Source organism: Garra rufa, chromosome 22, assembly GCF_049309525.1.
Source record: "Garra rufa chromosome 22, GarRuf1.0, whole genome shotgun sequence".
In the NCBI taxonomy this organism is placed as follows: Eukaryota; Metazoa; Chordata; class Actinopteri; order Cypriniformes; family Cyprinidae; genus Garra; species Garra rufa.
Window position 1 is genome coordinate 8,285,881 of NC_133382.1, and position 12,491 is coordinate 8,298,371.

The 12,491-nt window shown below is 39.0% G+C and overlaps 1 protein-coding gene across 1 annotated transcript in view; it reads right to left on the reverse strand.

Moving 5' to 3' along the window:
- The window catches only part of pcdh15b (protocadherin-related 15b), a 277,431-nt gene that overhangs the window by 14,784 nt on the left and 250,156 nt on the right, over window positions 1–12,491 (reverse strand). Inside the window, exons 28-29 of the mRNA XM_073828840.1 lie at window positions 7,034–7,144; window positions 3,600–4,946 (exon numbers count right to left, since the gene is read on the reverse strand). Of these exons, the coding sequence (XP_073684941.1) occupies window positions 3,600–4,946; window positions 7,034–7,144 (1,458 nt within the window). The remainder of the gene's footprint in view (window positions 1–3,599; window positions 4,947–7,033; window positions 7,145–12,491) is intronic.

Consider the following 12,491-nt stretch of genomic DNA (forward strand, 5'->3'; position numbering starts at 1 on the left):
TGGAGTCTATATTAAGAGGCTAAATAAAGTCTAACCAGGCTAACAGAGTCATGTTTATACAATGCTGCCCACTGTAAATAGAAGGTGCAATCATTACAGAAACAGAACATGATCAATTTTCAAAAGGTCATGGAAACACTTTTGAATTTGCAGCATTCAACAGCACAAGAACAAAAATGATATGGTTAAGTTGTGTACTGCTGCGAGCCAACAATAATCAGATGTAATGGTGCAGTGTCTATCCATTAGTATCATAACAATTAAAGCCAGGATTAGGAGGATGTTTGCTGAATCGAGTACAGTGTGTTTCTGCTTAAAAGAGTAAATGGAGGACATATCACCAATCAGACAAGCTCTTTTTCTCACACACAAACACGCGCACACTAAATTGATTTAGCCGGTAATTACAAGCAACTTGACGACTCAGTCGCCTCTCAAACCTCCTAAAATGTGCACAGTCACGTACTATAGAGCCATTTAGCATTACAACTAACTTGTTTCTCTTCAGTGGTTTTTTAGTCTAGCACAGACAATTTGTTCAGAGCAAACAGTTCAGAGCGAATGCTTGCACTGAGAGAGACACAATGTCCTATTACAGCTGTACTTGCAAAATAAACTGAACATAGTGATACAGGTTTCAAGACTGACACTGATACTTTTCTGCATTAAAAAATACAAGTATTTCCTCACAATTCTCTTTTCAAAAATATCGAAATTACGACCTATGCTCACGATGTCAAATGCAGAAACGTTGATCCATGCGTTCATGACCTCAAGGATTATTGTAATGCTTTATTGAGTGGTTGTTCTGCACGCTTAATAAACAAACTCCAGCTGGTCCAAAATGCAGCAGCTAGAGTTCTTACTAGAACCAGAAAGTATGACCATATTAGCCCGGTTCTGTCAACACTGCACTGGCTCCCTATTAAACATCGTATAGATTTCAAAATTTTGCTAATAACTTATAAAGCCCTGAATGGTTTAGCTCCTCAGTACTTGAGCGAGCTCTTATCATATTATAGTCCCTCACGTCACGTCCGCTGCGTTCTCAAAATTCCGGCAATTTGATAGTACCTAGAATATCAAAATCAACTGCGGGCGGCAGATCATTTTCACATTTAGCGCCCAAACTCTGGAACAATCTACCTAACACTGTTCGGGAGGCAGACACACTCTGTCAGTTTAAATCTAGATTAAAGACCCATCTCTTTAACCTGGCCTACACTTAATACATTTCATAATCCAAATCCGTTAAAGGATTGTTAGGCTGCATTATTTAGGTCAACCGGAACCAGGGACACTTCCTATAACACCTGATGTACTCGTTGCATCAGAAGAAGAATGGCATCTACGCTAATATTAGTATCTTTTCTTCTTATTCCAAGGTCACCGTAGCCACCTGTATCCAGATCAGACGGTCACTGCAGTCTCCCGGATCTAGTCCGTGCCCATCAGCACCCAGAGATATCCTCTACAGCCCTGAATGTCAGCAGAGACCACATCAAAGACAGATCATCAGTGAAGACCTCATCACCTAGATGGCCATCGACGCAAGACAGCGAAAACCAGATGAGTCCTCTCCAATCTGATTTTGTGGCAACTTGGAACTCTTGCATCTACATTAATATTAGTCTGTTTGTTTCTTATTCCCAGGTCACTATAGCCACCAGATCCAGTCCGTACCCAGATCAGATGGTCACTGCAGTCCCCCGGATCCAGTCCAAACCTAGACCAGATGGTGGATCAACACCTACAGCCGAATGTCAGCGGATACCGTGTCAACTAGATGAGCCCTAGAGACAGATCAAGAAAGAACTCCTACCCTAAATGGCCACCGGCACAAGGCCATGGGAACCAGATGAGTCCTCCCCAATTTGACTTTGTTGAAATATGGAACTCTTGCATTATTATTGACATTTTATTTTATTATTTTAATACTGTAAGGTTGCTTTGACACAACTTGTATTGTAAAAAGCGCTGTATAAATAATCTTGACTTGACTTGACTTGACTTCATGTAAAATCAAAGCAGTGGCTTGACTGTATTTGAGCTACATGGCACTCTTGATGCATCCAGGCTGCATCTACGCTGCAAAGCCTAATGCACTGATCTGATATTTTTACAAGCATTCAATTTTATTAATTCACTGTCTACATTCACATAACTGATGTGCTTATATGAATATTCTGTGCTAGATGTTAGTGAAAACTAGAGGCTGGTCACAGAGGTTGTGCTAACACAATTAACACAAAAAGAAAAAAAGAAAGAAAGAAAAATGAGTGGTAAGCTCATGCATTGTACCCCAGAGAAAAGCTTTATAGAGGACATTTATCCCATCCAGTGACAGTAACATACAACCCAACATTAGGGGATATGAATAAGATAATTTCTATAAATAAGTAGTAGTGTTTCGTGTACTAAAACAGTTTGAAGGGATACAATAAAATGGCTGTATAAACGGTTTAACTCGACTAAATAATAAAACACTCTTGCAAAACTTATTAAAAATACAAAAACTGTAAAAGCACAAACACTTGATTTTGTTACACAGTAAGATGAAACACAATGATAAAACAAAAAGATGACAAAAATCTAGTGATAAGGGGCTTTTGCATTGGAGAATACATTTTTTATAGTTCCTAGAACTATTGGCAAAACTACCCGTTTTTTGGTGTGTTCGCATTGCAGGAACTAGGAACATATTTAGTTCTAGGAACTCTTTTTGGGGGAACTAAATTAGCTCATACTTCTGCATAGGGTCCTAAACAGTTCTATAGGAATTACTACTGACATAAGTGTCTGCTGATTGGCCAAATGCATAGGAAACACTGGCTACCCAGCATTTTTTAAAAAACTATGTAAACATATATTACACATGAACTGTTGTCCACAGTGTTGTGTTCTTTACATGTCTTGATGACATGTAATACTGCAAGTTGTCATAGGAGATTGTCAGATTTTCATGCTCTTTCAGTCACATAAATTTTGCATTTTACATTCCATTTCTGTTATCACGAAACCCACAGCACACATCGAAAACTGCTCAGATAAAGGCATCCTCCATTCACCGGTAGCTGAGGTTTGTAAATGCCGTTAATGAAGACGTCCATGTCAGACGCTTCAGAGTTTCTGCTGCCGGTGTGAATGCAACTAGGAAAACGGTCCCTTTATAGGTGCTTTTTTTTTTTTAAATGCCGGGTAGCTGATGTTTTGTGTGGGTTTGGCCAATTAGCTTACACTTATGTCACTGGTAGAACTATTTTAGACTCTGGAGCTAATTTAGTCCCAAACAGAGCTCATAGAACTTAAACCATTCCTATTTCCTGCAGTGTGAACATGCTGAAAAAGTGGGTACTTCTGCCAATAGTTTTAGGAGCTATGAAAAGGTTCCTCTGGTGCAAAAGCCTATTAAGGGCCCGTTCACACAGGACACATTCTTGTGCTGTTGTTGCTGGTGCCATACTCTACTCTCCTGAGCTACAGGAATGCCTTGTCTACTGTCATTTCTCCTGTGTTCTGGCAGTGTTGTAATGCTAGAATGCATCCTGTGTAAACCACCTCTAAGAAAGTAATAGCAACATGGACAAAGAGAATGTCACAGGATAGTGGACTGAGAAGGAAAGCGTTTCTCCAGCTCCTCCACTAGTGAGTTCATGTTTGCATTGGGCTCTGGTGGTGGTGTTTCTTGTACAGGCTGCGCCTCTGACACATCAGCCTCTGGTTCGATGGACACTTGTGGTTTGGGGGCAATCTTTGGCGGGCGCTGTTTTTTATCTATTTGACTGTACATGTTGGCAACAGATTTCTCTATGTCTGCTATGTTCTGGATGTTCTTAAGGATCCCTTTGAGTTCCCTCTTGGGAGGCTCCGGCTCGGACGGCGGCGGAGGTGGTGCGGGGCGTAAGGAAACGGGTCGGAGGGATGTGACCGGGGGAAGAGGAGGAAGGACAAATGGAGAAGGAGGCATGGGACGGGACAAGGATGGTGATAAGGGAGGGGGGAGAGGGGGAGGAGGTGGAGGGGTTGGATGGGGAGGAGGAGGAGGTGGGGATGGAGGGACAGGAATAATTTGGGGTGGGGGACTAGAAGGAGGTGGAGGAGGTGGGGGACTGGAGGGAGGTGGAGGTGGTGGGGGTGGTGGAGCAGGTACATCTGGTGGGTCTGGAATAATCTCCACATTGACCTCGTAAGACTCCACATCAGGATAGGAAGTCATTCTGCTGAACTTCCGCAGCACCGGTGGAGTGGGCTTGTGACTGGGCGGAGGTGTTCCATCACTCTGGGTAATGATTATTGCTGGGGGTCTGCTGTTATGTCCCATGGCTGAAGATTGTGGGGTCTCAAAAACAGAGAGAATAATTTCGGAAGAGAGTGACCCACGAGAATCCTGGCCTTGTCTCTGCCTGTCCTGCAAGGCCTGCTGCTCAAACTGCCGTGCCTGCTCTCTTACTGTCAATTTGGGTTCTGGATCTTCGTCCACAAACCCATCGAACCCATCAATCATCTCCTTACTGTCCTTAAGGTCAGACTTAAGAAGTTGCAGCTCCCACTGAACTGGATCCATCGCCACCCTCTTACTGTGTAGGGCTTCATTGTTCTCCCACTTGTGCAACCTAGTAGGTAAAGTCCAGGCGTGTCCTGAACCTGTAGATGGGAAGCGCAGGATGGACTTTCTCAGATCTCTCATGTTAGGTGAAAATGTGCCCAGGTGGTATCTCTGATTTTGGTGCTCAGGGCTGCTGAGGGTGAAGTCATCATGGTACAGGGGGTTGGTTGTTGTAAGGGGGTTGTCATCAGAAAGGAAGGTAATGTTGCTTTCTGACTTAGGCAAGCTGTTGAACAGGGTTCCGTTAGCGGTGGACAGCTTGTGAGCAGCGATGGCACGGGAAGCAAATGAGCTTATGAGACGCTGCCGATCGCCATCCTGCAGAACGCACCTTTTAGTCCTGCTTTCAGCATAACCACAAAAAAAGACAAAGATCGACTTAACAGAGGACGTGAACAGCAAGATAGATGGGGAAGTAGGAGGGAAGCCAGCTATGAAATAAAAACTTGCATGGATTGACTGCACTACTAAGTACAAAATGCTAACCAAAACCTAGGCAAACATCCAAAACAAGTTTTCACTGAACAGCACTAACAGTGCCAAGCTAATATCAATACTGATCAAGAGCAAGGCAACTGATAACAGTGCTAAGCAATTGGAAGGAAAGGATATTCAACATCTTTCTGAGAAACCAGGGCTGGGAAATAAATCAAAGCTTCTGAAAAAGATTCTGAGATTTTCTGAATGCATCGCGATTCTTTCTCAAATCAATTCGGAGCTTAGTTTTTGATTGCAGATGACACTGCATGCTTTAGAAACAGCTACACTTGTTTTTGAGGTGCAATTACATGACTCAGCCAAATGCGCAAGCGCTCTTTAGCACTCTTCTTCGCAAGCATTTGATGTGGTTAAAATCTAGACTAGTGCGTCATCTGCTGTTAAAACCTATACTTAGAATCGATTCCAGAGAGAAATGTGATGCATTCAGAAAATCTCAGAATCAATCCCCTAATCGTGATGCATTGATTTATCATTGATTCATCATCACAGCCCAATCACAAATACAACTATACTTTACTTATATCATCTACTTGAAACTACTTGGGTAATTGTCTACTAGTTGAAACACAGATGACTGCCTACTTACTTAGATCTGATATCCAAGAAATGAGAAAGAGAGACAGGAGGAAAAGACAAATGTCTTGAAATTGGCAAGATGTTAAAAAAGCAGTTAAGTGTAATAAAGGTTAATGGGTAGGTGCCAGTCCTTTAAAAAAGAAACCTGCCTAAAATTAGACGCAACCATTTCAGAGAAATCAGTTTAAAGATAATGAATAACTTTACTTGATCTTTTGAAATAATATGTGAAATCACAACAATTTGCACATTAAAACATGTCCACATTTAAACTTCATTGTTGAGAAACTTAACCTGTTCAGTCATGATTAGGACAGAAGTAGGACAGATAAAGTTATTGCAATTGGTAACGATCATTATGATAAGATAAAGGTTGCAGTGGAAAATAAGCCAGTTTAATTTTAAGGGTCAGAAAGAGGGTAGAAAATGTGTTATAAAACTAAATTAGGAGCTATGCACTGAAGCTGTCTGGAAATCTATTATATCAGTTGGTTTTCTACTTGTCCTTCCTCCCACAGGGAGTATATGGAAGGCCCTAAAATTGTATGGTGAAAATTCGGCATACTCATAGAAGATATATTGTTTTCTATCATGACAGTTTTTGTGTCAAAAGTTATTGAAAAATTACTGCAAACAACAACAAAACACTTTTTGATATACCTGAAACCATTAGGATGTAACATAATATGAATATGGAAATGAGAAAGCCACATAGGATTTCAGATTGTATCTTGGCAATGCTCTGATTTTTAATTGCTATTGCTACTATATGCCACAGGGGTAACTGCAAATTCTAATATAAATTAGTCCAGTCTTCATCAAATTTAGGTTAGATGATTATTAGCCCATTCCTGATAAAAGTGGATCTTTGATATTTCAAAAAAACTTTCCTGTACCCTGCTATAAAATGAAGACACCAAATGGGACAGGAAGCTGTGTGTTGTCACTGCTTTTTACTTTGAAACCTTGTGAGCTTGGGACCATACCCTGAGGGTAGCAAAAGTGTTTGGTGATCACCTCAACCTGGGATCAAACTGGCAATCTTTTTAGAGAAAGGCCTGTAATTTTGCATTACCCCTAACATGTCAAAAATCCTGACACAGGTAACAGAATAAATGGAAGCGACTGCCACAAAAAAGGGTTCTTGCTCCAATCATACAACTCACTAAATTTCATTAGATTTATTAATTAAACAAGAAATATAAATGCCAATGTGGTTATAAATATAGACATGAATAGACTTGTGCAATCTTACTTCAAGTAAATATATCTTGCAAAACCTTTTACATATTAATATTCTGTATCAGTCAGTGTTTTAAGACATTGACAAGTAAAAAGTATAAAACTTACATGGTGCTGTCGCCGAGTTCTTCATACAGGTTGTTGGTGGCAGCACCTCCGGATTTGCCAGTGGGAAGCGCCATTTGGATCCTGGCTGTTTTTGCACACTCTGCCTGTCGTCTTTAGATTATAAAGTCAACAAGTTAAGCATATTATGAAAGATTCATAAATTATACATGCACTCACTGATCAAAAACATTTGGGGTCCAAAAACAATATATTTACAGAAACTAAATTTTGAAAGCATATAATTTGCTTTATTGCATTTTTTTTTTATTGTATTCTAAGGTAATATTTGAGAGTTTGATGATTATGGTTATGTAATGGGTGCCTGTGAAGTGGTTTGAGTTTGTAATTTCATAGCATGCTTTAAAGAAACCCATCTAATGTTTTTGAATAATTCGGTTTTGATCTTTTCTTTCAAAGGTGCTTCTTTACAAGCATGTTGGAATCAGCTTTATATCCTCAAGGGATCTGACAGCGTAGGGAACAAAAGCTATTCTTTACATAAGTTGTGTTCTAAGCACTTTTGTTCTGGTCCTGGGAAATCAACAAGCTTTCATCTTTCCCTGGACATGTAGCTATTTTGGAGTTTCTCAGATACAACAAATTAGATCAGTGGTTCTCAACTGGTGGGTTGCAGACAGCAAGAGAAAAAATGGCATGAATAAAATGAAATAATAATCATTGCAACTAACCAACTAATCTTTCATAGTTCAGAGTGCAAAATGGACATTTCTAAAGAGGAAACTGCTTCTCACATTTTTGTTTTTGACGCCAGAGGTTGCATGTCAAATCAAATGGTACTTGGCTCAAATTTATCTGTCACTTAACTTGGTAAAAGCCAGTCATATTTCAGCAAATGCCAACATGGACAGGTAAACAAACAAAACTATGCAAAATACATGAAGATGCTACCAACGAGGTAAGACATCATAAGTGCCAACAATGTATTTTGTCCTGTGATTTGGCTGTTTAAACCATAAACATTCAAATTCAAGAGATTTTCACTATTGTTGATTTACATTGTTGTATCATTGACTTTTTTATGACTATTATTTTGGTACTGTTGGGTTACTACTTGATCTACACTGTAAAATCTGGACCATTTGAGAACCACTGAAGTAAGTAATGGTCAAGAGAAGGAAATGGTTGAGATCTATAACCAATATATCATTACACATGCATGTCTTAATATAGTACTTACTCTTTGAATCTGAAGTTGGTGTGTTGTAAAGAGAAAAGAAAAAGTATATTAGACAATGACTCATAACAACATGGATTTACTGCATAGCACTAACAGAATCAGTAAAGGCAAAAATATGCATTTGATTCCAGACAGAAAAAAACATATAAATCTGCTCTCTATTCCCTATAAGTATAAATTATCTTCATCCCAAACTAAACCCTCAGTGATTCCAGAATAATCCTCATATCTCTAGCACAAATCATGTTATTTTATTCCTGAGTTCCCATCATCAGGTCTGCCATATGGCACTGGCTCGGTTGGCACCACATGTAAAACTCAGCCCTTAACTGCAGACAGTTTCTCATATTTACTTCTCATGGCCTTAATTAATCTTCTTTCACACTGAATAAACACAAGAGCAGACAGCTCTCAAAGGTGTTACCATTGTGAAAAGAAAGCGTGTATGTGGAAGCGTGTACGTTCCTCTGAAATCCCAGCAGAGGGAAGCTGCCTGCTTAACAGGATGTTTTAAAATTAATGACTTTTACATGTATTTATTTATTTGTTTATTTAGTTGCTAAGTGGAAAAATCTGCAGTCTGACTAGTCTTCCCACTGATTCAATCTCATTCCCACACAGGGCTTAAAAGCAACACTGTGACATAACACTTCTGGTAAAAAACTTATTGGAAAATATCCATAGAATCTCAACAGATGAAGCAAGAATGCCGTCTTCTGAAATATTGGTGTGGGAGTGTATGAGCAAATGTCTTATTGATTCTACTCAACAAATACTGTAGTTCCAAACAAAGCTGGAGCAACACTGCGATATTTAATTTCTGAATTAATCTATCAATTATTCAATGCAATACATTCACAAAAACAGTTGATTGATTTGTTTCTATAAAGGAATCAGCTGTTTTGAACAAATCATCTGAATGAATGATTCAACGAATCAAACCCATATGAGCATTAAGGCGAGACACGGCAGGCAAAAACATCGGTTTTTTTTTATTGGTCAATTTTGAGATTTTTGGATATTTGTCTTCAATAACATGTCTTCTTTTAGACTTGTGGTGAAAAAAAGTCCGAAATACACATTTAGGTCTTTATTTTACTGCACTTTGTCTGTTTGCGTCTGTAGATTTCTCATAAATTCAACACAAGTTGGCGTTCTAAATCAACATGCTGCTCCACGATCTCTGTCTGTACCCAGTCATCACGTACACTGCTGGAAAGCTCTCTTTCTTCTGTGCAATGCTGTCGGATCCAAATATGGTTATTTCCTTTTTATCAGCAACCAATCGTGAAAGTAAAAGAGGGGATTTAACTCTAAATGCGCAATCTCATTGGCTGAAGATAATTTCTGACAACGTGATTCGTTCAGAATCGTCACATGGTATGCTTTGACGCTTCCTTGTTTGGTTTAGCTTTCCGCGGTATCTTTTGAGTGAATGAATGAAAATAACTTCGCGTCAATCATCGAAAAGAGTACAGCAGTTGTCACTTGCAAGGGGGAAAATGAAAATTAGTAATGGATTACATGGTGAAATTCCCTCGGGAAGCGCATCTGAACGTAAGCTGTCGATGGGAACCCAGGGTGGTTTAGATATAAGCCAATCTATAAATAAAGTGCACTCTACACAACAGTGGCTGCTTGTTCATGTATTTGTCGTTCTCTGTGGTTAGTTGAAGGTCTTATTTGGCAATGTTGTTTTATTCAGTTTACATTGTTATAAATAATTACTTGGCCAGTTGTTTTGCTTGTTAGCAATGTTTTCATATAAAAATGTGTGGAATTTTTACAATATAAATCTTTAAAGCCCATTTTCTCAAAATGACTTTTCTCTCATACTCCAAGTCCGAAATCTCCACTTCAGTAGCACCTATATACACCAAACTTTCCAGTCTTGTACCTAGTAATATTATGAAGACTATTACAGAGGGATTTGTAAATATATTATTCCTAGCCTGATTTATATAACATTTTATTCCAAAAAACATGGCGAAAATACATTTTTTAAGGCTATTGACAGTATATTCTGATTTACAGGATAACAAAAGTGGATATCCATAAATCCCTCTGTAATTTTTTTCCCATCTAATATGTGAACACAATGAAAAAAGAATTTTGAACCTGGCTTTATCCAATTCTGAGATTTCGTTTTTTAAAATATAGGCAAATTAGCGCATATTTACTTAGATAATGCCTAATTTGCATATTTAAACATAAAATTACAAAAACATTGTAATACATTTTTTTCTCATCTTAATGTAGGTAATCAACTGAGAAAGTTTCATGGTGATATCTGCTAGTTAAAAATTTTACCCTATTCACCTGTAGTGTCTCGCCTTAAAGAAGTTCACTTCCAGAACAAAAATTCACGTTCCAAGATGTTCATGTCTTTCTTTCTTTAGTCGTAAAGAAATTATGTTTCTTGAGGAAAACATCTCAGGAATGTGCTCCATATAATTGACTTCTATGGTGCCCACGAGTTTGAACTTACAAAATGCAGTTTAAATGCAGCTTCAAAGGGCTCTAAACAATCCCATTCGAGGAAGAAGGGTCTTATCTAGTATAACAAATGGTTATTTTCTAAAAAAATGTACAATTTATATATTTTTTAACCTCAAATGCTCGTCTTGTCGAGCTCTGCTATGTGAATGCGCACTCTGTGAACTCCAGTTTGAAGGTCCCATATTGTCAAAATCGAAATTTCCTGGCTTTTTTCATTATAACTGAGGTCTAGGGGTTATGTAACTACCATATGAGTTTCAAAACAGTCAGTCCACAGTAAACTGCACACAGCCTGCTTAAAGTAGCTGTTCCTTTTCACGAGCCGCTGTGACTTCCGTAAAAATGTGACGTCCGATCTACGCAGTCACCGCCTTCAGTCACAACGTCTAGAACCAACCACCGTCCCACCCTCCTTTTGTTAAACCCAAAGACAACATCGCGTCCATTCCATTGCTAAGCAACAACAACACGGAAACAAGTCGAGAAAACCCTGTTCAGTCATAGATGTCGAAACTACATCATTGCATAATCTTCCAAACAACGTTAATATAAGAGACCAGCGGCACGTCAACTTCAGCCTCTTTCACACAGCCATTCCGGAAAATACACGGCTAATGTGTCCCATGATTTGTTCCGGAATTGTTTAATTTGGTTCATTCACAGTTGTTTTCCGGAATCTGTGCATGCTTTACACACAACACATAAAGGCATGTGACATTTGGATGTGAGATGTAATGCGACACGTACATTTCACTAAACTTAAACTAACCTGATGAACAATCTGTGCTTCAGTGCTGATCGCTGCTTCATTCCACTTTGCACGTATTTTTTCGTCGTGAAGAGTCGCAGGGTAACGTGCATTATCACTACAACACTGCCTTTATGGTTCTGGCTTTTGTTCACACAGCGCTCGTTCCCGTAATTTTCAGGAATCAGCGCGCATTGTGAAAAGGGCTTTACTAAAGCAACAGTTACGTAACTTACTGCATTCAGTGTTTGAAAAAGAAAAAAAAAACATTATTGATCGTTCTGAAATATCCTGTTGAGTATCAGCAGGCTAGGCTCTCTCTATGGCTCTGGGCTAAGGCTAGATGACCATAGTCACTTGTGGTTGGCCTGGCTGTGCGTCACTCAGAAAACAACAGGCCAATCAGAAGAGAGGCTCATGAATATTAATTAGATGGGCCAAAATCGACCTGTTCTTGACAGAGCTCCTAAAAAAGGAGCTGTAAAAATATATTGAGATGGATTTTGGCACTTATACCGCAAATATATATTCTTAAGGACATCAACAACTAAAATAAACCTCCAGAAATGTGTACAATATGGGACCTTTAAGACAGTTAAGGTAGGTTGAAAAACTACCATCTAATTTTCTCATCCAACTTCAAAATCTTTTTTTATATATTAAAGGGCATTTGACCTTCTTTGCACGTTCACTTTGTAAACACTGGGTCAGTACTTCTGCAGTGATGTAGGATGGTTTTGAAGTTGGAGGAGAAAATGAGATGGAAGTTTTTCAACATACCCTAACTGTATTAAAGGTCCCATATTGTACACATTTCTGGAGGTTTACACAGAACGAATGCGCAACGCAACACAACGCAGAGCTAGACAAGATGAGCATTTGTGTTTAAAATGTGTACAAATTAGAGCTGCAGCGATTCATCTATGTCATTGATTACGTTGATTATGAAAATACGCAGATTAGCATGGAATGCGTTGACGTGTGGAATGCTTTAGCCACCCCATTGCGCGAGC